Consider the following 25,362-nt stretch of genomic DNA (forward strand, 5'->3'; position numbering starts at 1 on the left):
GAGCTGTCCTTATCACATTTTTTTAAATACATAAAGTGTGTATTCTCTTACCTGGTCTCATCTTCTAAAAGTGTCAACACAAGAACCAGAGAAGAAATAGACATCAAGCCCCAAAGCAGCCTCACATTTTGACATGATAGCAAGATAAACAGGATACTTATGTGTCATCAAAGGCCCAAGCACTGACATTGCAAAGGTCACACTGCATGTGCTCCGTTTATTAGTAGTATTTTTAGTATTCCTTCACGTCACTATGCAGGCTGCAAGCAGAGGTAACTTGGGCCACGAGATTGGGACACAGGCATTAGAGCCTCTTAATGCGCGTTTTGTTTAGGTTTCCACCAGGGTGGTATTACCAAAAATAGAGAGAGCATAGCCTAATATATGAAACAGGAAAAGACCGCCGTGTAATCCATTTATTTCAACAAAGTAACGGTAACTGTAACAGAATACAGTTACTCATATTTTGTATTTTAAAAACGTAACAGTGGTGCATGTATTCCGTTACTCCCCAACACTGGCCAATACTGATCGATAGTTGGAGTGCTAGGAATATTTAGGGGAGGTTTTCACAAGTTGATCACAACCACCCCAATAGTGGTGTAAATAAATTAATAATGAAAATTAAAACTTTTCATTGCCCTGGTGGCATGATGACTCCCCAATGAAACAGGAAGTTGTTGTTAAGAAGTTAGGAAAGCTTTAAAAAATCATAACTTAAAACCTCTGACATGATGAAGCTTTTGTGATAATTGGTCCTAATGGTGGAGATGCTAAATTGGGTTTACAGCACCACCTACAGAATCTCAATGAGGCATCCACAAAACTGTTTCATCTGCATATATGAAATTTGATAGCCTGATGTAATAGCTCAAGAAAAAAAAAACCCTTTTTGATCAATACTCTAAACTAGTGCAGTCAAAATTAACGCATTAACGCAGATTAAGCTGTCATCACGATTAACACGATAAATTTTTTTAATGCTATTAACGCATCTGGAGTGCAGAATGCCTCAAAATCCCTGAAATTTTTCTGTCAACGCATTTCAGACAGTTTGCCCACGTAGAGTTACCTTCGTACATGTGCAAATGGACAGTTGATCTGGTAGTGACGGGCAGCTGAACCAATCAACTCAATATGGAAGATGATAAACACACATTGGCCCTCTCGATGGGAAATTTGAGTATTAAAAGAATAACCAGACGGAAGAGTCAACCAGTCGAATTATCTTTTCACCGAAGCACTTCCAGCTTAAAATATCACATTGACGCGAAGCATACCTTAGCTGGGGATGTTGCTTTTTTTGCTCATGGAAAATGAAATGATTAATATACATTAAAATGAATGAGATTTAAATGTGATTAATCAAAATGAATCCACAGTAACCCTGTGAAAAATCTGATTAAAAACTGTGATTGTTTGAGAGCACTAATATATATTATATATTAGTGTATACTATTACTATATATGTTTTTTAAAAAGTTGTGTTTCACAGGAGAGAAACTGTGCTAAAAGACAGAAGAAAACTATTTAAATTCTCTTTGAATTGCAGCATACATTCTTTGTGTTTATTGTCCATTTACTTCTTTATATTGCATAAATGTCAGTTACAAGCTTAAATATAAAGTTGAAAAAGTGTAATTGCAGCCAGGCTATTGATCAAGTAATTGTGATTAATTGCAATTAATTACAGAAAATTGTGAGATTAATTCGTTAATTTTTTTTTATCTATTGACAGCTATTCTAAACATAACAGGAAGCCAGTCATTTTCAATCTAAGATGCAAGTTTTGGTTCAATTTTTGCCATTTTCTGGTCTTGTATTTATCAAACTTCTCCTAGAGATTGGAATGAATAAACATGCTTAATCTAAAGGCTTTGGTGATGCTAAATTGTAAAGCTTTTGAGTTTTCATAGAACGGTATGTCCACAACGGATTGTCAAACTTTGATCATTTGCCAGGGGAGATTAAACTGTCATATTTTAAATGTACTTTGTCCAGTCTATCCCAAATTTAACATATAAGATGGTATTCTGAGTCCAGAGACATCTACAAGCCAATATTAGCTAATGCTTAATGTTACTTCCAGGCATCAGGAATCAATATTAACTGATAAAATCACATATGAAATTTAAAATTTTGGATCCAGACAATACACAGCAAAATAAGATGTAGTTGGTTTTCTTATACACAATCTAATGGGCACAGTCAGTTTCATCGCTTCTTGTAGTTTTAATTTATTTCTGGGTTTTTTGTGTGTGTGGAGAGACATAACATGAGCCAAGTCTTCATGATTTCTCCACAGGGTGAACAAGGAGAGCTCAGAGGTTTCCAGTGATCAGTCTGGCCAGCAGCATCACCACATAAAACTTAACTCAATATTTATGGTCAGTACATGTGCAAAAACGACTTTTGCTATTTTCTATTTTGTTCACAGTGATCTCTATGCTGCACCTTTTAGACTAGTGTAAGGACAGTGTGTCTAACATTGATCCAATTTTTGGCTCCGGGATTTCAGTATGATCAGGTGAATCATAGAGTATTCTGTTCCAGCTACTGGAGGAAAACATTATCACTTTTGTGAAGAATGAGCTGAAGACGATACAAAGAGTTCTGATTCCAGACTACATGGAACCATTTGAGCGTCAGAAGAAGGATGAGAACGTGTTTGGGGTGAATGAACAGCAGAGAAGCAGAGAACCCTTCCTAAAGATCGCACTACACTTCCTGAGGACAATGAAGCAGGAAGCCCTGGCTGACCAACTGCAGAGCAGTAAGAGTATTTCTCTAAATATCTTATCTGCTGGAAAAATTAGAAATGTTCTAATAGTTCGAGAGAATAATTCCCTATTGTAGTGTTTTATACATTTACTTAGCAAGTGAAAGGTTGCAGGTTGGATTCTGGAAGCTGAAGACACAAATGAAGCTTGTGCATGAGTTCAGTAATGACACATCTGTCTACTACCCAGGTGTTTGATGGCTAGTATATTCATTACTTAATCTTTGCTGTACAATAACTTAAGTTATTTCTTATGTGTTTTCAGAAATGTTTGCTCCAATTTGTACACGTGATCTTAAAACTTTGCTGAAGAAGAAGTTCCAGTGTGTATTTGAGGGGATCGCTAAAGCAGGAAACCCAACCCATCTAAATCAGATCTACACAGAGCTCTACATCACAGAGGGAGGGACCGCAGAGGTCAATGATGAACATGAGGTTAGACAGATTGAAACAGCATCCAGGAAACCAGACAAACCAGAAAGAACAATCAAACATGGAGAATTCTTTAATGCCTCAAGTGGAAGAGATCAAACAAACAGAATAGTGCTGACAAAGGGAGTGGCTGGCATTGGGAAAACAATTTTAACTCAGAAATTCATTCTGGACTGGGCTGAAGACAAAGCAAACCAGGACATCCAGCTCATATTTCCATTCACTTTCAGAGAGCTGAATGTGTTGAAAGATAAAAAGTTCAGCTTGGTGGAACTTGTTCATCACTTTATAACCACAACTAAAGACTCAGGAATCTGCAGATTTGAAGACTTCCAGGTTATGTTCATTCTTGATGGTCTGGATGAGTGTCGACTTCCCCTGAATTTCAACAACGATATGATTCTGACTGATGTTGCAGTGTCCACATCAGTGGATGTCCTGCTCACAAATCTCATCAGAGGGAACCTGCTTCCCTCTGCTCATCTCTGGATAACAACACGACCTGCAGCAGCCAATCAAATCCCTCCTCAGTGTGTTGACATGGTGACAGAGATCAGAGGGTTCACTGACCCACAGAAGGAGGAGTACTTCAGGAAGAGATTCAGAGATGAGAAGGAGGGCAGCAGGGTCATCTCTCACATCAAGACATCACGAAGCCTCCACATCATGTGCCACATCCCAGTCTTCTGCTGGATCACTGCTACAGTTCTGGAGGAAATGTTGAGAACCACAGAGGTGAGAAAGCTACCCAACACCCTGACTGAGATGTACATCCACTTCCTGGTGGTTCAGGTCAAAGTGAAGAAGGTCAAGTATGATGAAGGAGCTGAGACAGATCCACACTGGAGTCCAGAGAGCAGGAAGATGGTTGAGGCTCTGGGAAAACTGGCTTTTCATCAGCTACAGAAAGGAAACCTGATCTTCTATGAATCAGACCTGACAGAGTGTGGCATTGATATCAGAGCAGCCTCGGTGTACTCAGGAGTGTTCACACAGATCTTTAAAGAGGAGAGAGGACTGTACCAGGACAAGGTGTTCTGCTTCATCCATCTGAGTGTTCAGGAGTTTCTGGCTGCTCTTCATGTCAGTCTGACCTTCATCAACTCTGATGTCAATTTGCTGGAAGAAGCACAAACAATCTCCAGTAGGTCTGAAAAAGCACATTTCTACCAGAGTGCTGTGGATAAGGCCTTAGAGAGTCCAAATGGACACCTGGACTTGTTCCTCCGATTTCTTGTGGGTCTTTCAATGCCGACCAATCAGACCCTCCTACAAGGCCTGCTGACAACGACCGAAAGAAGTTCACAGACCAATCAGACTCTACTAGCATCCCTGCTTACATGGCTGAGAAGTAGTTCACAGTTCAACCAGAAAACATATATCAAGAAAAAACTCAATGAGAATCTATCTACAGAGAAAAGCATCAACCTGTTCCACTGTCTGAATGAACTGAATGACCATTCTCTAGTGGAGGAAATTAAACAGTCCCTGAGTTCAGGAAGTATCTCCACTGATAAACTGTCTCCTGCTCAGTGGTCAGCTCTGGTTTTCATCTTACTGTCATCCAAAAAAGAAATGGATGTGTTTGACTTGAAGAAATACTCTGATTCAGAGGAGGCTCTTCTGCAGCTGCTGCCAGTGGTCAAAGCCTCCAAAAACGCTCTGTAAGTTATCATGAAATCCTCAATTATTTTTAAACACATGCCTGTCTTTAACAGTACACAAAATTGTATTTGTTATTATTAGGTTTGCTTATAAACTCCCTAAAAAGCCTTCAGTTGATCCAAAATGCAGTAGGGGTACTAACAGGGACTAGAAAGAGAGAGCATGTTTCTCTGATATTGGAGTCTCTTCATTGGCTCTCTGGTGAATCCAGAATCATATTTGAAATCTTTATAATCACATTCAAGGTCTTGTATAATTAAGGCCCATCTTCTCTTAATAGTACCATATCACCCCATTAGAGCTCTTTGCTCTCAGACTGCAGGCTTACTTGTGGTTCCCAGAGTGTTTAAAAGTAAAATGGGAGGCAGAGCCTTTAGATTTCAGGCCCCTCTTCTGTGGAAACAGCTAACAGTTTGGAAGTAGAAATAGTTCACTATCTCTACTTCTAAGATTAGGTTTAAGACTTTCCTTTTTGACAAAGGATATAATTAGGGCTGGATCACGTGACCCTGAGTCCTCCCTTAGTTACACTGCAATAGGTCTAGGCTGGCAGGGGATTTCCATGATGCACTGAGTGTTTCTCCTTCTTTCAACCCTTTTCACGTACCATACACCACCCTGCATTTAATAATTTGTTATTATCAATCTCTAGCTGGTTCTCCCTGAGGTTTCTTCCTGTTAAAAGGGAGTTTTTCCTTTTTTAAAAAACACAGAAAAGAGGAAGTTTTTTCCTTACCACTCTCGTTAAAATGCTTCCTCATTTTAACAAGAAAGCATCAGACAGTCATATGATTGTTGGGGTTTTCTCTGTTTTATCTGTGTTATTGTGGGGTCTTCGCCTTATAATATAAAAGTCGCAATTGCTGTTGTGATTTGCTGTTATATAAATAAAGCTGAATTGAACTGGAATGACTGGTCTATTTTATTATTGTTTTCTCTTCAGGCTCAGTAGCTGCAACCTCTCACATAGAAGCTGTGAAGCTCTATCCTCTTCTCTAAAATTAGAAGACTGTGAACTGAGATCTCTAGACTTGAGTAACAATAAACTGCAGGATTCAGGATTGAAGCTGCTGTTGGCTGGATTTGAAATTCCATACTGGAAACTGGAAACACTCAGGTCAGATCATATTTGTCAGATCTATGTGCCTATCAGCCAAATGTTTGAATTTCCCTTCCATAAATAATAATTTCGATTTTACAATGGCATATTTAGATTCACATATTTTGTTTTTTACATGTGCAAAGTCTGGAGTAGTTTGAACTTAACCAGTCTATTTGCATTTGTACAGCACCGAGTATCATTTTTCATCATTAGCATTTTCTCAGTTATGTACAGTGGGGCAAAAAAGTATTTAGTCAGCCACCGATTGTGCAAGTTCCCCCACTTAAAATGATGACAGAGGTCAGTAATTTGCACCAGAGGTACACTTCAACTGTGAGAGACAGAATGTGAAAAAAAATCCATGAATTCACATGGTAGGATTTGTAAAGAATTTATTCGTAAATCAGGGTGGAAAATAAGTATTTGGTCACCTCAAACAAGGAAAATCCCTGGCTCTCACAGACCTGTAACGTCTTCTGTAAGAAGCTTTTCTGTCCCCCACTCGTTACCTGTATGAATGGCACCTGTTTGACCTCATCATCTGTATAAAAGACACCTGTCCACAGCCTCAACCAGTCAGACTCCAAACTCCGCCATGGCCAAGACCAAAGAGCTTTCGAAGGACACCAGGAAAAGAATTGTAGACCTGCACCAGACTGGGAAGAGTGAATCTACAATAGGCAAGCAGCTTGGCGTGAAAAAATCAACTGTGGGAGCAATCATCAGAAAATGGAAGACATACAAGACCACTGATAATCTCCCTCGATCTGGGGCTCCACGCAAGATCTCATCCCGTGGGGTCAAAATGATCATGAGAACGGTGAGCAAAGATCCCAGAACCACACGGGGGGACCTGGTGAATGACCTGCAGAGAGCTGGGACCAAAGGTCACCGTCAGTAACACACTACAACGGCAGGGAATCAAATCCCGCAGTGCCAGACGTGTTCCGCTGCTGAAGCCAGTGCATGTCCAGGCCCGTCTGAAGTTTGCCAGAGAGCACATGGATGATACAGCAGAGGATTGGGAGAATGTCATGTGGTCAGATGAAACCAAAGTAGAACTTTTTGGTATAAACTCAACTCGTCGTGTTTGGAGGAAGAAGAATACTGAGTTGCATCCCAAGAACACCATACCTACTGTGAAGCATGGGGGTGGAAACATCATGCTATGGGGCTGTTTTTCTGCCAAGGGGACAGGACGACTGATCCGTGTTAAGGACAGAATGAATGGGGCCAAGTATCGTGAGATTTTGAGCCAAAACCTCCTTCCATCAGTGAGAACTTTGAAGATGAAACGAGGCTGGGTCTTCCAACATGACAATGATCCAAAACACACTGCCCGGGCAACAAAGGAGTGGCTCCGTAAGAAGCATTTGAAAGTCCTGGAGTGGCCTAGCCAGTCTCCAGACCTCAACCCCATAGAAAATCTGTGGCGGGAGTTGAAAGTCCGTGTTGCTCGGCAACAGCCCCAAAACATCACTGCTCTTGAGAAGATCTGCATGGAGGAATGGGCCAAAATACCAGCTACTGTGTGTGCAAACCTGGTAAAGACCTATAGTAAACGTTTGACCTCTGTTATTGCCAACAAACGTTATGTTACAAAGTATTGAGTTGTATTTTTGTTATTGACCAAATACTTATTTTCCACCCTGATTTACGAATAAATTCTTTACAAATCCTACCATGTGAATTCATGGATTTTTTTTTCACATTCTGTCTCTCACAGTTGAAGTGTACCTCTGGTGCAAATTACTGACCTCTGTCATCATTTTAAGTGGGGGAACTTGCACAATCGGTGGCTGACTAAATACTTTTTTGCCCCACTGTAAATTGAGAAGGACTTGGCATGCAAGAGGGATGATAATGTCCATAGATTATGTATTTTCAAGAATTCAGGTAAGACGGTTCATGTTTGTTTTCTTTTTCATTACTCTCCAATCAGATTGAGCAACTGTAACCTCTCAAAGAGAAGCTGTGAAATTCTGTCCTCAGTTCTCAGCGCTTCATACTCTATTCTGAGAGAGCTGGACCTGAGTGACAATGACCTTAAGGACTCTGGAATGAGCATATTGTCTTCTGGACTGGATAATCCACACTGGAAACTGGAAACACTCAGGTCAGCGATTTTAAAATGTACAACTTCACATGGTTACCCTGTCCTCCAGGTACAGCCCCCTCCTCTCTTTCTCTCTCTTCCTTATTGCTCTAACTTTTCTCTACCCTGCCTGTGTAAGTGTGAATATGAGTGGTATCAAACAATGTTTTTCAGTGGCAGGCATGTTTCCTGGAGTCCTCTGGCAGACACACTTTTCTCCTATCTACAAATAAGCTCCGTACTTAAACTGTTTAGACTACTCTGAATCAACTGGAACCAACTCCAGTTGATTCAGCCCAACCCACTCTTACCAACTCCTGTTGGATTGTTCTCTGGATTCAATTCCCCTGAGTTCAGTCAGTCTACTTCTTGAGGATAGGAAGAGAGACTGAAGAGCTGTTCTGGTTTGTAGCTTGTCCTTTGCACACTGAGAAGTGTCCTAAATATTCTGGAAACTGCCTTCTCACCAAATCAAACTGACCTCTTTTATCTAAGTACCATTTGTTTTCAGACCTACTAAATGAACTAGTTAATACTGATCAGTTCTCTGGCTCATAGCAACTCACTGCTTGAGTACAGCAGAATCCAGGTCAGTTAAGTAGCAGAGTGGGTTGTTAATCAATTTCAGCTGCTTTGCTATAAATGAAATTAACAAATTGGAACCTACAAAGTGTGCATGAGAAGCCCGATTGGTATTTGTAGATTGGGCAAGTTCTCCCTATGCAAGTGTAAAATGCATGAAAGGGGTCTGTAGAAATGACAGAGAACATTATGCATGTAACATCATTCAGCATGATCATTTTGGTGGTGTGTCAGTGATATCTCACTGAGGGATGCAAGGACCTCTACAAGCAAGACAACGACACCATGACTTGCACTGGGTATCAGAATGAACCCACTTGGACCCACTGTCAGACACTACACTAGGTTCTCTTGGTGTATGGTCTATATCCAATAAACCACCTCTGGGCAATTATGTTTTGGTCCTCCGACGTCACTAGGTTACACCTCAAACTGACCAGGAGCTCAGTGACACCCTTGTCCAGATCTGGGAAGAGATCCCCCTGAACAAATATCTAAAACCTGATATTGTCAGACATGCTCTCAAACGCACACTACAGAGTACCATTTTGAGTTACTGCAATGAAATTTCAACAAAATGGACTAGCATGTTGCTTTTTTTTTTACTAGATTTTTGGGGTTTTCTTGGAGTTCAGTTCTCCTTAGATTGATCATTTTCGTGACCATCAAATGATCTGGCTCTTGGTGGCGTTAGATTTTAGATCAAAGTGACTTTGTTTCTCCTAACAGTGCCTTATAAAGAATACACTTTGTATTTAGCTGCCATGCTGTTTTCTAACAGTATCTGTCACATGTTGTTTTTTCAGGCTGACAGGATGCCTGATAACAAATTATGGTTGTACCTCTCTGGTATCAGCTGTGAAGGCCAACCGCTCCCATCTGAGAGAGCTTGACTTGACTTACAATCATCCAGAAGAGGCAGGAGTAAAACTATTAGAGCAACTAAGACTGGAAATTCTCAGGTAGGGAGAGGCCTCTTGATTCATTTAATCAGTAATAAAATATACCAAAATGTCAGGTTGAAAATCTGATTACTTATGCAATATCTAAACTTATTTGACTAGGTTATATTTAAGAAAAGTAATAAAAGCAAAAAAAAAACATAACGGTCTGATTGAAGATACTTACATGACAACCACAGAAAGGAACTTTAGACACATTTTCTTTAAATGTGTCAAAATGTTTGACTGTTCCAAAGGAGAAAATGAACCTCAGTTTGATTTAAATGAACTAAATAATGCAATTTAAAAATTAAAAATAAAAACTTAACAATATGTGTATGAGAGCGATGTAATGTCCATGTGTGCATGCTGAAAGAGACTGTGCTGGTCTGAACCCCCTCCTCCTTTCAGGGTGGAGCCTGCTGGAGTCCGATGGTTGAGACCGGGTCTGAGGAAGTGTAAGTGTGTTTTTGATGTGATTCATGAAACAAAGCAGCATACATTCACCCATGTTCAAACTCTCACATGACATCTCTGATGTCAGGAGTCATCATCAAAGTGTCAATCATGAACACATGACGGATCAATAACTGCAGCTGGTTTGTGTTTGTTCTCTCCGTCAGATTCCTGTCAACTCGAAATCGACACAAACACAGTACACACAAACCTCAAACTGTCTGAAGACAACAGGAAGGTGACACGTCTGGTGGAAGGTCAGCCATATCCTGATCATCCAGACAGATTTGACTATTGGCCTCAGCTACTGTGCAGAGATGGTCTGACTGGTCGTTGTTACCGGGAGGTCGAGTGTAGAGGAGGAGTTAACATATCAGTAAGTTACAGAGCAATCAACAGGAGAGGAGACAGAGAACACTGTGTGTTTGGAGAGAATGATCAGTCCTGGAGTCTGAGCTGTTCAGATGATGGTTGTTATTTTGTCTGGCACAATAATAAAAAAACATCCATCTCCTCCTCCTCCTCGTCCTCCTCTGTCTCTAACAGAGTAGCAGTGTATGTGGACTGTCCTGCTGGCACTCTGTCCTTCTACAGAGTCTCCTCTGACACTCTGATCCACCTCCACACCTTTAACACCACCTTCACTGAACCTCTTTATCCTGGATTTACAGTCTTGTTTCCTACTTCCTCAGTGAATTTGTGTACAGTTTAGGATGAGGTAGGGGTATTCAATTCACATTAAACATTCAGCGAGAGAAAATAAAGCATGGAAAGTCCAGAATATCATAAAATTCCACATTCATTATAATTTAGTGCAATATATTTTAATGTAGCACAACAGTTAGATCAAAGTCTGTGTATAGTTAATAACTGGCTGTCAAGTAAAAGAAATACAGTACAATTCAACAGGATTTAATTTTCACAAGGACCTGGAGGGTACTCCACCGATAAAAGATTAATAAACTGCTCTTTCCTTGTTTCAAGGAAAATAACGTTTGCATTCAAAAATTTTAAAAGTGCTTTCGAAAAAAAGGTACAATTTTTTACCCTAAATTTGTGATTTAGCGTGTAAAGAGTGTCCTCCTGTTAGAGAAACGCTCTGACTGTTGAACAGATAGTTCAGTCTGTACATGTCTGTCTCTTTCACTCAGAAACACGTTTTCAGATTCATGGATTCAATTGTTGATGTTTTAAACTGTTTTAAATGATTCCTTGTAAACATCTTCCCCTTCAGTCCTTTAAAGATGGAAGCTACGATTATTCCAGGACCTACATGTTGTTGTTCTGTCTTTTTCCACTCAAAGCTTCACAGTAAATATCAATATGTTGTATTTCTCTGAAACAAAGGTGACCGACTGTGATATCAAGGAGGAATCACTGAGCTGCAGTGCCTTAAATGATGAATTAACAAACTGTTAAAAAACATTTTCACATTATTTTGTTTCTCTGGACTTCAGGTTTGTTTTATCATGAGCCTGTTCAGTGTCCAAATAAAAAACCAAGTCTTAAATGTTTCATTACAGTGAAACTTTTTTTTGTTTTATGAAGCTCCAACAAAACTAATATCTCATTTAATTTTGAAGGAAAACCCTAATGCTAAATATATTCATGCACCGTTAACCTTAGACTTATTTTGAGTAAATATCACATACAAACCTGTAAGTCGAACTCTTTCTGTCTGTATTTGCATAACACTTCGAGCTGTTCATGTTTTACATGTTTTAGTTTTTTTATTTACTGATTTATGGATTTTCTTTCACTGATTAGATGTTTTTAATCTCTTCTTGTTCGCTTACTTGTGAAGACAACATTAGATGATCATTTCCACCATCTCTGAAGGAACTTTGTTTACGTGTTCCCATTTTGTCAGGGAGCTTTCTTTGTGTTATTAAAACTAAACAAATAAATAAATGAACAAACTACATGATGTTACTTTACTCATTCTTTCATGGGTGTTTAAATTATCAAATTATTTTATATTAATATTGTGTTATAATTGTACTGATGGCTCATCAACAACACTGATACCAACTAGAGATGGCACAATACCACTTTTTTATGTCCGATACCGATACCGATATCATAAATTTGGATATCTGCCGATACCGATATGAATCCGATATAGTGTGTTTTTTAATCAATAAAACGTTTTTTTTAATATCTTGTTGCATTTTGTATAAGTTCATACTCAAGTTTAAATAAATAACAACACTAAAGCTATTCTGTTATACCTGTATGTAAAAAATACACTGCACCGAAAATATTTCATAGTCCAGCAACACTGATCAATCTAATAAACTTAAACCTGCACCATCCTCCTTATTCTGGTATTTTAAAGAGTACTTAGCAGAAATATTAAGCAACCTAACTAATAGGGTTGCAAACTCCCAGCAAAAAAAAAAAAATAGGGAACCACCCTCCACCTCATGATGCTTAATCGATGTAATCAAATTTAATTTGATGCAGGGGGGAAATGCACAAAAATAAATTATTTTTCAAGAATAATTAAATAGATTCAACATCTTTCTTCAACAGAATTGCAGACTGCACAGATGGTACCTTCCCAAAGGAAAAAGTAGTATAGCTTACTAGGGTATATTAGACTTAACAGTTACTATATACAGTAATGGACTTCTATATATTTTACATCAGATTAAAACTTTGGGTGTAAGAGTCAGACAATTATTTTTAAAAGCTAGACATTTTAAATGAGAATAAGAAAGAAAAGTATGTCTTTGTGCCCCCTTTTCCCTGTTCATGCCCTATCGGCTCCCCTGGCTAAACTTTGCTAGATCCGCCCCTGCACAGTTACCAGCCGTTAGCTACGTAGAAAAAGATCCTGGTGTAGAAAGTAATATTAAATAAATTCTAACAACAGATTATCAAGCTTAATAGTGCTGCTGTTGTTCAGCCGCTGGTTTCCTCTTTCTGGTGAGAAGTGGGCCAAAAACTAAGAAGAGAGACGGACTCGCGACAGAAAAGCCGATCAGCTGATCATTAAGCAGTTTCACGATTGAAGTAGCAGCAGGAAAGAGAGAGAGAGAGAGAGGCAGTCGCTCCATATATCGGTTGTTAAGCTTAACGTGGGAACGCTTTACAGACATTCAGAGATGAACTTACACACTTGCTTTACTTCTCTCTGGGAAAACTTCCTCGGAGATGAAATGCTGGTTTGCTAGCTAGGCTACAAATACACACAGCCGCTCTATCACGTGATGCACACTGCTGCCACGTGCTACGGTTATGAGCCGAGTTACGCCGTGTAGCAAGTTTTGTGAGGTGCTTTTTTGATATTTAATGGATTGGATTACATTTTTTATTTCTCGCCAATATCCGATCCAGTAATTTGGGTCAGTATCAGACCGATACCGATACGTAATATCGGATCGGTCCATCTCTAATACCAACAGCCTCATATTTATGAGGATGAAATGGACCATTCACTGCCCTTCACTGGTCATTGTCAGTAACTACAACTCAAATACAATATACTGTCTTTATGACACATTTACTGCAGTGTTTCAACACTAGTGTTCTTCAGTGGAAGTTGTTGCAGTACGTAAACGCAGATATTAAACAGATAGAAATACTGACGTCAGCAGGGAAAAACTGTGTTTATTGTCTTCATGTGGTCACAGAGATGAACTGCAGGTAAAAATATCATAGTCATACACCAAAACATAAAGAATAAAAAAATACATGGCAAATTTTTTGTCAAATGGCAAACATCATGTATTCTGTCACACCACAATATAAATAGAACATTTCTGTTCAGTACAAACAATAACAGTACAGAAATGCAGATTTCTGTAAAACCTCAAACATTTCAAACTGATCAGTTCCTGATTTTCCTCTTTCACAATTTCTCCCTAAGCTCCTCACTGTGTTTTCTTTCTTTGTAAAGTTTCACTTCACTTTCCTGGACTTGCTGTCAGATGATCCTCTCCATGTGAAGCTCCATGTGATGGTAATAGTTGTTCTTCTTGTTAACACCAGCTTTGTTCAGATTAATTCCAGCAGAAACAAAAGAAATCTGCCACTCCATACATCACGCTGACTCACTCACAGCTGGACCCGAGAAGGAGGCGACCTTTAAGCAGCTCGTCTGACATCTTGTGTGAGTTTGAAGAGAATGATTCACATTCAAAATTATTATGCAAAAACTGCCTCATTGTTCGAGGCAGTTTTTGCTCTATTTAGAAATGTCTGGTCTGCTTCTATAACTTAACATCTACTCAATTCCTGTTCTTCACTGTTCTCTTGAAATATTTATGCCTTTTTTTGAATATTTCTCTTTTTGTGCTTTGACAATTTTTACTTCAACCAGTTACAAAAGTACGACTTACTTATTTATGTGCTCCAATATTCTGAAATCTTGTTATTATGATGGCATTAGAAGTTCATAGTTTTTGGTCCAAAACAAAGCCAAAAAACTAAAAGTTAAAGCAGTTGCACAATAAAAACATGTCAGAACAATGACGCTTTTACAGGGGGAAAACAAAAGTGGAAGACACTTTAACCCTTCCTTACTGCTCATGATAATTTGACCTGTTTTGGCTGCAGAAAAATGTCTTTGTCCAAACCTGATTCAAAATAAACAAAAAAAAAAATTTATGCTGTCACCACAATGGTGTGTTTAGGGGGTCTTTAAACTCTACATGCCATGTCTGTGTGCATTTTATTCTTTTATGAGACAATGTTAACAGACCTCCAGAGGTCCCTTAACACTTTCACTCATATTGTTGGTGTTTGCACCACTGCTGATCTTTGAAAGATCATGGGGAAATCTCCAAACAGTGGAATAGTAAAACAGAGTAGGAGTGATCACATGCAGTGCACATGAGGAGCAGAGTTCATGCAAAAGTCACATGGTGCCTTGAGAGTGTCTTGACACAGACACGAGATCTGAAACACGATGACATGGTGGTGCTCTGTGGTAAAGCACTCAGTGTTTGTGGACTGATTAGAAAAGCTGCCTCACAGCAACGAGGTCTGTGGTTTAAATTCTGCCTGGGACCTTTCCGGGTTTAGTTTGCATGTTTGAATCTCTCCAGCATACATGTCAGGTTAACTGGCTATTCTAAAATTGGTCCTTGAAGTGACGGAGATAAAGTGTTGCAAGAACGTCTGGATAAAGTGGGACTTGTACCTAGTAGTGCTTTGAGTGTTCATTAAGACTAGAAAAGTGCTGTAGGTGCATTACATGCCTGTCTGTTGGTTCTTTTGCTTTGCTCCTCCAAGCACAAATAATGCTAGAAAGCAAACTTATGCTGCAGTTTTATTGAGTTTGCAATAAGCAAGTTTTGTGTTCTAAATTGTGTTAATGTTGAATTAATATTGACACTAATGGATGTTAAATATGAGGATTTCTTGTGATAGAGAAGGAAGGACAGTATGATTAAATTACTGTGGGTGTTGTGTAAATGCTAAGAAAATGTCTTCTCTGCTCTCTGAAATGTTACTTAAGAATAACTCATTAACTGATTAAGCCCAGATGGGCTAATTATACATCCTAAATAGATCTGTACTTCAAAATTGTTGTGGGCACTTATTACCAGGAAATTCTTGGCAGAAGCCACTGATGACATTAAATATGAGAAGTATTAAGTGTTAAGTGTTAAGTTGGTCTCACAAGTCGTATAGACATCTTACAGTTGTACTGAGGATCCAGATCACATGACTAAAAACTGACTGAACTTCGAATACAGTGCATGTCTGTGCACACTTGACTTTATTTCAAACATACTCCAAAGTAATGACCTGTATCTGTCTACAACTGAATCTGTGCTCTTCTATATACAACTTCAGTAGAATAAATAGCAATTTAAGCCACCGACACAAAGCAGAAAAACCCATGAAAATAAATACAATGCTCATCAGCTTCTCCTAACAGATAAGAAAATACTGTCCCTGTTGGAACTGCAGAAAAACATTCTAACAAAAACACAAGTAAAGGGGATGTTTTCAACACCAACCAACTACCAATTGTCTTACACTTGAAAGTTTAGAAATGAAAATAAAAAATCTATCAAGTGTCAAATGTACAGGTAAAAATGACCATTGAGCTGAGAAGAAAGAAGAGAATAACCTTTCTACTATGTGGGTCTACAAGTTTGGACCTGCTTAGTCTAAAGGTCCTGACGTCCTGTACATGTTTAGATTTTTTTTAAGTACTTTCTGTATTTAGCTTTAAAACTTTCTCAAAGGAGAAGAATTACTAACTGGAAATTAAATTCTAGTATATTGAATAAACAGACATGTGAACAGTTAACAAAAGACATTACCGAGTACCTGGAATTCAGTGATAGAGATAAGATATCCCCACTGATATTGTGGGGATATCTTCCTCTCATCACCGCTCTAGTATTAAAAAATCCAAAGTTGCAAAACTTCAGATGCTGCAGTCAGAACTATTAGACTTAGAGGCTACATACAAAAATACTATTGATACTAAGACAAAATTAAAAATTGCAAAAAATAGAATTCAAATTGATGAGATATACACTCAAGACGTCCAAACGAAACTAATGTTGACCAAACAAAGATATTATGATGGGAACTAAAGATGTGAAACAATTGGCATATAGACTAAGGAAGCAACAAGCAGATAGAACAGTGTACAGGATAAGAGACCCGGAAATTATTATTATTACAATATTGAGGGCTTTATATACCAGATCAACCGCAAAATTGAAAATCAGTGGTGAACTTTCAGATGCTTTCAAGCTTGAAAGGTCAACAAAATAGGGATGCCCATTGAATCCACTTTTATTTGCTATTTTTATAGAGTTGTTGGCTCAATGGATTAGGCAGAATGACACAATAAAAGGGAGTAATATAGCTGGAAGTGAGCAGAAATTGGCGTTGTTTGCAGATGATGTTTTGGTTTACTTATCAAACCCTACCAAATCATTTACGGAGCTTATGTCAGTTCTAAGGGATTATGGGTCCTACTTGGGATATAGACCGAATGTCCAAAAAACACAAGTTCTCAATAGTCATTATAGTCCCCCCCAAAATTTGCGCAGCAAACACGAAATAGGTTTGGACAAAAAAACTATTAAATATTTGGGCATTAATTTATCAATGGATCTAATTAGTTTGGAAGAAATTAACTACTCTCCACTTTAAAAAGATATTATCGTAGATATTAGTAGATGGACATTAATTTCTTATCTACACATCTCTTCTAGAGTGGATAGCATAAAAATGAATACACTCCCAAAGATGTTACACTTGTTCCAGTGTGTTCCTATAGAAAACCCGGATCAATACTTTGTAGAAAGGAATGAAATCTTCTCCAGATTTATATGCGCGGGTAAAAAGCCAAGAGTTAAGTGTAAAACACTTCAACTTCCCAAAGATAAAGGAGAACTAGGCCATATTTGCCTGCATGACTATTATATGGCAACCCAAATAAAGCCAGTAGTGGGCAGGTGTAAGCCTGGGTATCGCTCAAGATGGAGGGAAATCGAGTACTCCTTGGGCGGTAAACTTCCTGTTAGGGCACTGATAGGAGACCCCTCAATGTCAAGTTGTTTGAGAGACCCAGGTAACCCTTGGATAATATGCTTGATGAAGACATGGAATGGATTACTTAAAAAGTATCAATTAAAACAGGGGGCTGGACCCCCTAGGTGGGTCACATACAATTCAGAGTTTTTGCTTAGTAAGACTGACTCGGCATTTGAAACATGGGCTAATAAAGGTCTCGCCACATACAGTACCTTCTTAAAAGAGGGAAAAGTGATGAATTTCCAGGACCTTAGGAATAATTTTGGGTTGCAAAATCAAGATTTCTTTTTATATTTGCAACTGAGGGATTTTCTGAATAAAAAATTAAATCATCCCCAGTTACTGATGGGGAATGAAGAAATTATTCATATATTTGAGAATGCATATAAGGATGCACCCTATCAAAAACTTCTCTCAAAATTATATTCATCACTGACCAATCTAAAGGGTCATGATAGAGAAAATGTAAAAACAAGATGGGAAACAGAGAGCAATCTAACCTTATCAAGAGAGGAATGGGATAAAATCTGTATGCAGCAGTTGTCAGTAACAAGCTCCCCCTCATAGAGGGAATTCTGCTGGAAGAATGTAACTTGTTACTTTTGTACCCCAGCGCAGAAATCCAAAGATTCTCAACAGACAACATTCTGGTGGCTGTGTGAGCACGCAGTAGCAAATCACTTCCATATTTTTTGGGATTGTTCTCATGTCACCATTTTGGAAGGAAATAAATAAGGTCCTGGACACAGTCTTTGGCTTACAATGAAGTTGGTTTGGAAACATATTCAGCTATGCTTCATCTCCTGCTTTGCGTTTGTGTGGGAGCCCCGTGCTAGCAGTGTTCAAGCATTGTTTGGGTTTTTTTTCCCCTTTTCATACGCCCCCTCATATGGGGGGCGTATTAAAAACTCCTGTTAAACCTGTTTGAAGAAGAAAACTAAACTCTGTCACATGATGTTTCCCCGTATTTCCATCTGTTTCTGTGATTTGAGCCGTGTTTGAGCAACTTTAATGAATATTAATAGACTGAAAACAAATCACATCTGCGAATGTGTCAGTGAATGCATTGTGTGTGTTTCATGCCTCCATCTAGCGGACTGATAGTAGAAGTAGAGCCGCTGATGGCAGCTTAATCTGCCTCACACTGCTGTCTGACTGCATTCAGCTGAGACTGAGATGAAGCAGAAAAGAAGCAGCTGATAAATGGACAGCACACCTGATGGAAAGGATTTCAGTTGATGTGCACATGAATGATTTGTGTTTCCTCTGCAGGTGAAGGTAGAAAGTGTGTGTAAGCTGATGTGGATGTGAATTCAGCAGCATGGATCAGTGTGAGGACAGAGAGGGGGGAGTCCCTCCCTCTAAAACCACTCTGTGTGGGGAACATGAGAGCCAGACCAAAGCTCAGAGGTGAGATGACCATCTCTAACTGTCCAGGACTCTTCTCCATGTCACAGCTCAGCATTCACATCACTGCTCCATCATTATTCACAGGAACCAACCTGGACCTGAACCCAGCTGTCCATCCATAAAGAGCGACCGGTCCAAGGGTATCATTACAAAATTTAAACAAAGACAGTCAAATGATAAAATGTAATTAATATAACTATCAAAATTGTTTTATCATCCATTTATGTGCGGTGACATTTTTAATGAAGAAGTTTTAATATTTTTTCAGAATCCATCAGAAAATCAAATGTGGACCTGAACCAACCTGTGCATCTTTAATGAGCAACAGCTCAAAGGATTTTGAGGTTCATTTTAACGGACAACATTCTCCTGCAGAGAGGTAATCTGTCTGTCTAAATGTAACTTATGCATCCAGCACACTATTTTTCACGTCTACAACCATGTGCAAAAGTTTGAACGCCACTCCTCATTTCTTAATATATGTGATTTCTACAGACTCTTTCAATTATTTACAAGCATGGTGCTGAACAATTGTTCTCCAAGCTGTGGCAAAAACATGTCATTTATTTCCATTTCTTTTGTCGAATCTGTAATAAATGCACCAACTGATAACACAGTTTGACAGACATAAATATTACTTTTGCACCAACAAGGTGACTCCCAAGAGAACTTTGAGCTGAAAACTCAGCATATCTCAGCATTTAGTTAATCCTTAACCAGGAAATTAGACACCTGGAGGAGGACTTGGCTGGATCCCTACAACACCTCTAGTAGGCCCACCACCCACAGGAGGTGTCATAGAGGTCTGGTGCAATGTATATCGGGCAGCAGTCAAGGGCAGAGGCCCTGGAAAAACCCATCGCCAGGATTGATAGCCGGTGGTTGTTACATCTTATTCAGTGTTGGGAAGGTTACTTTTAAAATGTATTCCACAACAGATTACAGGCAGGCACTATTTTTGGCTGCAGTGTGTATTATTATATGTACATGCCTCCATCTCCCATTTCTGGCCTGTGACAGCACATACTTTTCGATTCTCCTTTTTCTCCCTCCCTCGCTTACAGACACATAACGGGTATGGCAGTCCATTCTCGCTGCAGCACGGACTACACTGCCCATGAGGCCACATTCTTTAGGGCTATGCCTGTAACACTCTGCCTATTGCCTTCAAATTAAATAATTTTTGAATAATAATTTTTAAAAATATTTCTTCACCTCATTATGGGCCGCAAGATTGAGACACAGGCATTAGAGCCTGTTAATGTATGTTTTGTTTGGGTTTCCACCGGCGTGGAATTACCAAAAACTTAGAAAGGGCATAGCATAAGATATGAAACAGGAAAATATGTAACTCCGGTGTTCTGAGAAACAGTCCTACTTTGGCAAATCGTCCTACCCATATTATAATTTGCCGGCAACTTCTGACTAATCCAACCCCTAATCCTAACCATAAACCTAACCATAACCATAAGAAATATTCACAATGGGTTAAAAAAATTATGTAAATTAGGGGTTTGTGTTATGCCCATACACAGCGTTTGCACAGAAACAACGGGTAGGATGGTTTGTGAGGTAGGATAGATTCCCAGAACACCGGTACATGTATTCCGTTCCTCTCCAACATTGATCTTATAGTAGCAAAAACAAAAACCATGTACCATTTGTAGAAAAAACAATCTCTCTATTGCCTAAAATAAGTTTCCTGGAGACACAGAACTGAATGATGCACAGTGACTAACAAATTTAGTGGACCACCACCCAATGTAAGTGTTTTTGCCACAGCTGCCCTAAATTGATGATGGTTTTATGGTTCTATAAAGTTCTTTTATCAAAATATTTTTCATACTAAAATATAATTGTTCTTGTCAACTATGAATTTTGAAATTTACTGTTTAGCAAAAAAGCAGAAAAAAACTTAAAAACAAAAAGAAAGTAAAAAAAAAAATATGTACAAATTGTTTTATTAGTTATTGACTTGCATTCCCAGTCAGAAAAAATATGTTTTATTTGTTCTGTGTTTTGTCTTTGATTAATTTTTGACTTCACAAAAAACTGTGCTAAAAATATTTTTGAAAAAGCTAAAAAAAAATATGGAGAGATTATGTAAACAGATTTTTCATGATTCCTCCACAGTGTGGGCCAGGAGTTCCTGGAGGTTCCCTGTGGTCAGTCTGCCCAGCAGCATAAAATACAGTTGAAATCCATATTTGTGGTCTGTACATGTACAACAACTCCTTTTACATTTGTTCTTTTCAAAACCATCTGCATGTTACACATTGTAGACCAGTGAATTGTCTTAGTGTCCAACATGGATATGATGTTTGGCTCCATAAATTCAGTCACACTGAGTCATTCATATAGTATTCTGTTCAATCACAATCACTTAGGTAGAAGTACAAGTACTAAAATAGTGTTTGGTGAAAGTTGATGTTGGGTCTGTGCTTCCACAGGCCCCGCTGGTTTAGAAACTTATTCTTGTTAACGAAAGAAACTAGACAATCAGCGATCGATCGATTTTACATGCTAGCAAGGGAGGCCCCGGTCAGTGTCTCAGAAAAGTGCTCTGAATCCAACCACAGACTGACCCCACCTTAGGCCTCCGCTTGCCGCCTTTTATTGAAAACAGTTACAGTACACAGAAGCACCTCCCATTCTAAAACCCCCCAATGGTTGCAAAAGATAAGGCACTATGTGAGTGTACGTGTGTGTACGTGTATGCATGTGCGAGAATGTGTGTGTGTGTGTGTGTGTGTGTGTCGGTGGGTGGGTGGGTGGGTGGGTGGGTGGGTGCGTTTGTGTGACCTCCTGCCCACAAAAGGATCATAAAAGCAGGAAATTTACTAAGCAACAAACAGAACCCTCACATAGATGTCCCTAATAAAACACTTCAGCCTCCTCCACCAACAAACTGGCTGGAGAGGTGGTCAGAGACAAAGGAATGTCTTTGATCATGCTGCTTGAACTAAGACTTACAAATTTAAGTAACACAATGACAACATTTAACAATTTGACTCCAACAGTTGAAGTACTGATTCAGTTTCTTAGGAGTGAAATCAACAGCATGTGAAATGTACTTAAATAAATATAAAAGTAAAGTAGGTCTCAAGGGATTTTTTTTAACCAACCAAACTGGACTTCATGTCATACTGATGTCATAATAAAACAATACAAGCGAATACCATAGGATATAACATAACTTACCTCAAATGTCTTAAATCTAAAGCAACGAGCCTGTAAGGAGTTGAAAGTTCAGATATTTGTCTTCAAATCTGAGAAGAAATATATAATATATATATTAGAATATATATAAATATATATAACAAAACACATACTTCCCACCTCTGCTTTTGTTACAGTTGCTAGAAGACAGCATTTTGACATTTGTGAAGAATGAGCTGAATAAGATCCTAAGGGTTCTTGGTGCACATGACCTTGAATGTTTAGAGGGTCAGAGGGACATTGTGGACATGTTGGAGGGTGATGATGAAGAGCAGAGGAGGAGCATCACAGAGGCATTTGTAAAGATCACGCTTCACTTCTTGAAGAGAATGAAGCAGGATGAGCTGGCTGAGCATCTTCAAAGCAGTAAGGCGATATCTCTAAACTGCAGGATAATTAAATTATTTATTATCTCAGTGTATGGGACAGTATGTACTCAAACATGTATTTTTTAAGGGGAATGAAATGAATGAAACTGACCAACAAATATCCACAATTTCACCATTTTGAGTGATGAAATGTGATTTTGATTTAATTAAATTCAGTTCAGTTTTATTTACACAGCGCCAAATCACAACTAAAGTCACCTGAAGGCACTTTATATAGTAAGGTAAAAACCCTACAATAATACAGAGAAACCACCAACAGTCAGAAACCCCCCCAATGAGCAAGCACTTGGTAACAAGGGAAGGAAAAAGATCAGTTCTAACAGGAAGAAACCTTTGGTAGAACTAGGCTCAGAGAGGGAAAGACATTTTCCACGACTGCTTAGGGGTGAGGGGAAGAAGACGGCAGAAAAGACAAGCTGTGCAACGGGGCCAGGCATTAATAAAAACTAATAATTAAATACAAAGGGAGGTATAACAACATAGTGAAAGGTAAGTGAAGAAAAAACACCAGGGGGTTTATCGCAGCATAACTAAGGGAGGATTCAGGGTCACCTGATCCAGCCCTAACTATATGCTTTATAAACCTAATCTTAAAAGTAGAGAATTCAGTAGTGTCTGTCTCCCAAATCCAAACTGGGAGTTTGTTCCACAAAAGAGGGGTCTGAAAGCCCAAGCCTCTGCCTCCTAAAAGATAAAAAGTTAGAAGACGTTTTATCTAACATTTCAAATAAATTAATACTGATTTATGCAAGTTATTTATTGTGTCTTTTCAGACATGTTTGCTCCAGTTTGTCAACATAATCTTAAATCTCAACTGAAGAAGAAGTTCCAGTGTGTATTTGAGGGGATCGCTAAAGCAGGAAACCCAACCCTTCTAAATCAGATCTACACAGAGCTCCACATGACAGAGGGAGGAACTGCAGAGGTCAATGATGAACATGAAGTCAGGCAGATTGAAACAGCATCCAGGAAATCAGACAGACCAGAAACAACAATCAGACAAGAAGACATCTTTAATGCCTCACCTGGAAGAGATGAACCAATCAGAACAGTGTTGACAAAGGGAGTGGCTGGCATTGGGAAAACAATCTTAACACAGAAGTTTATTCTGGACTGGGCTGAAGACAAAACCAACCAGGACATCCAGTTCATTTTTCCATTCAGTTTCAGGGAGCTGAATGTGTTGAAAGTTGAAAAGATGAGCTTGGTGGAACTCGTTCATCACTTCTTTACTGAAACTAAAGAAGCAGGAATCTGCAACTTTGAAGACTTCCAGGTTATGTTCATCTTTGATGGTCTGGATGAGTGTCGACCTTCTCTGGACTTCCACAAAACTAAAAACCTAACTGACCCTACAGAGTCCACCTCTGTGGATGTGTTACTGACAAATCTCATCAGAGGGAACCTGCTTCCCTCCTCTCGTCTCTGGATAACCACGCGACCTGCAGCAGCCAATCAGATTCTTCCTAGGTATGTTGACATGGTGACAGAGGTGAGGGGGTTCACTGACCCACAGAAGGAGGAATACTTTAAGAAGAGATTCAGAGATGAGGAGCAGGCCAGCAGGATCACCTCTCACATAAAGACATCAAGAAGCCTCCACATCATGTGTCACATCCCAGTCTTCTGCTGGATCACTGCTACAGTTCTGGAGGATGTTCTAAAAACAACAGAGGGAGGAGAGCTGCCCAAGACCCTGACTGAGATGTACATCCACTTCTTGGTGGTTCAGGCCAAAGTGAAGAAGGTCAAGTATGATGGAGGAACTGAAACAGATCCACACTGGAATAAAAAGAGCAGGAAGATGGTTGAGTCTCTGGGAAGACTTTCTTTTGAGCAGCTGCAGAAAGGAAACCTGATCTTCTATGAATCAGACCTGACAGAATGTGGTATTGATATCAGAGCTGCCTCAGTGTACTCAGGAGTGTTTACACAGATCTTTAAAGAGGAGAGAGGACTGTACCAGGACAATGTGTTCTGCTTTGTCCATTTAAGTGTTCAGGAGTTTCTGGCTGCTCTTCATGTCCACCTGACATTTATTAACTCTGGAGTTAATCTGCTGGATGACCGAAATACAATCTCCAAGTGGTCTAAATTATTTAATAAACCTAAACTACAGTTTCTCCACCAGAGTGCCGTGGATAAGGCATTGCAGAGTTCAAACGGACACCTGGACTTATTTCTCCGTTTCCTGCTGGGTTTTTCTCTACAGACAAATCAGAGTCTCCTACGTGGTCTGCTGACACAGACAGGAAGCTGCTCACAGACAAATCAGGAAACAGTTCAGTACATCAAGACGAAGCTCAGTGAGAATCTGTCTGCAGAGAAAAGCATTAGCCTGTTCCACTGTCTGAATGAACTGAATGACCATTCTCTAGTGGAGGAGATCCAACAGTCTCTGAGTTCAGGAAGTCTCTCTACAGATAAACTGTCTCCTGCTCAATGGTCAGCTCTGGTCTTTATCTTACTGTCATCAGAAAAAGATCTGGATGTGTTTGACCTGAAGAAATACTCTGCTTCAGAAGAAGCTCTTCTGAGGCTGCTGCCTGTGGTCAAGGCTTCCAACAAAGTTCTGTAAGTATACTCAAAGTTGTATATATCATATATCATATACTGATATCTTTCAAGAAAAACATTAATCTCTTTCCACTTGGTTATTTGTCATTCTAGACTAAGTGACTGTAGTCTGTCAGAAAGAAGTTGTGAAACTCTGTCCTCCATGCTCAGTTCCCAGCCCTCTAGTCTGAGAGTGTTGGACCTGAGTAACAATAACCTGA

General features: G+C 39.2%; 1 protein-coding gene across 4 annotated transcripts in view; it reads left to right on the forward strand.

Moving 5' to 3' along the window:
• Window positions 1-25,362, forward strand: part of LOC146491452 (protein NLRC3-like) — a 73,343-nt gene that overhangs the window by 648 nt on the left and 47,333 nt on the right. The window contains exons 1-7 of one of the 4 annotated variants that reach the window (XM_085152758.1): window positions 2,554-2,773; window positions 3,045-4,875; window positions 5,820-5,993; window positions 7,921-8,094; window positions 9,462-9,617; window positions 10,008-10,054; window positions 10,220-12,020. The exons of 2 other annotated variants lie outside the window; for them this stretch is intronic. In XM_085152758.1, the coding sequence (XP_085008884.1) occupies window positions 2,629-2,773; window positions 3,045-4,875; window positions 5,820-5,993; window positions 7,921-8,094; window positions 9,462-9,617; window positions 10,008-10,054; window positions 10,220-10,764 (3,072 nt within the window). In that variant the 5' untranslated portion in view covers window positions 2,554-2,628 and the 3' untranslated portion in view covers window positions 10,765-12,020. Of the gene's footprint in view, window positions 1-2,553; window positions 2,774-3,044; window positions 4,876-5,819; window positions 5,994-7,920; window positions 8,095-9,461; window positions 9,618-10,007; window positions 10,055-10,219; window positions 12,021-19,061; window positions 19,161-19,245; window positions 19,357-21,110; window positions 21,190-22,333; window positions 22,563-23,358; window positions 25,164-25,362 lie in introns of those variants that run through there. One more of the 4 variants, XM_085152757.1, reaches the window with a different exon arrangement.

Source organism: Neolamprologus multifasciatus, chromosome 23 (genome assembly GCF_963576455.1).
Source record: "Neolamprologus multifasciatus chromosome 23, fNeoMul1.2, whole genome shotgun sequence".
In the NCBI taxonomy this organism is placed as follows: domain Eukaryota; kingdom Metazoa; phylum Chordata; class Actinopteri; order Cichliformes; family Cichlidae; genus Neolamprologus; species Neolamprologus multifasciatus.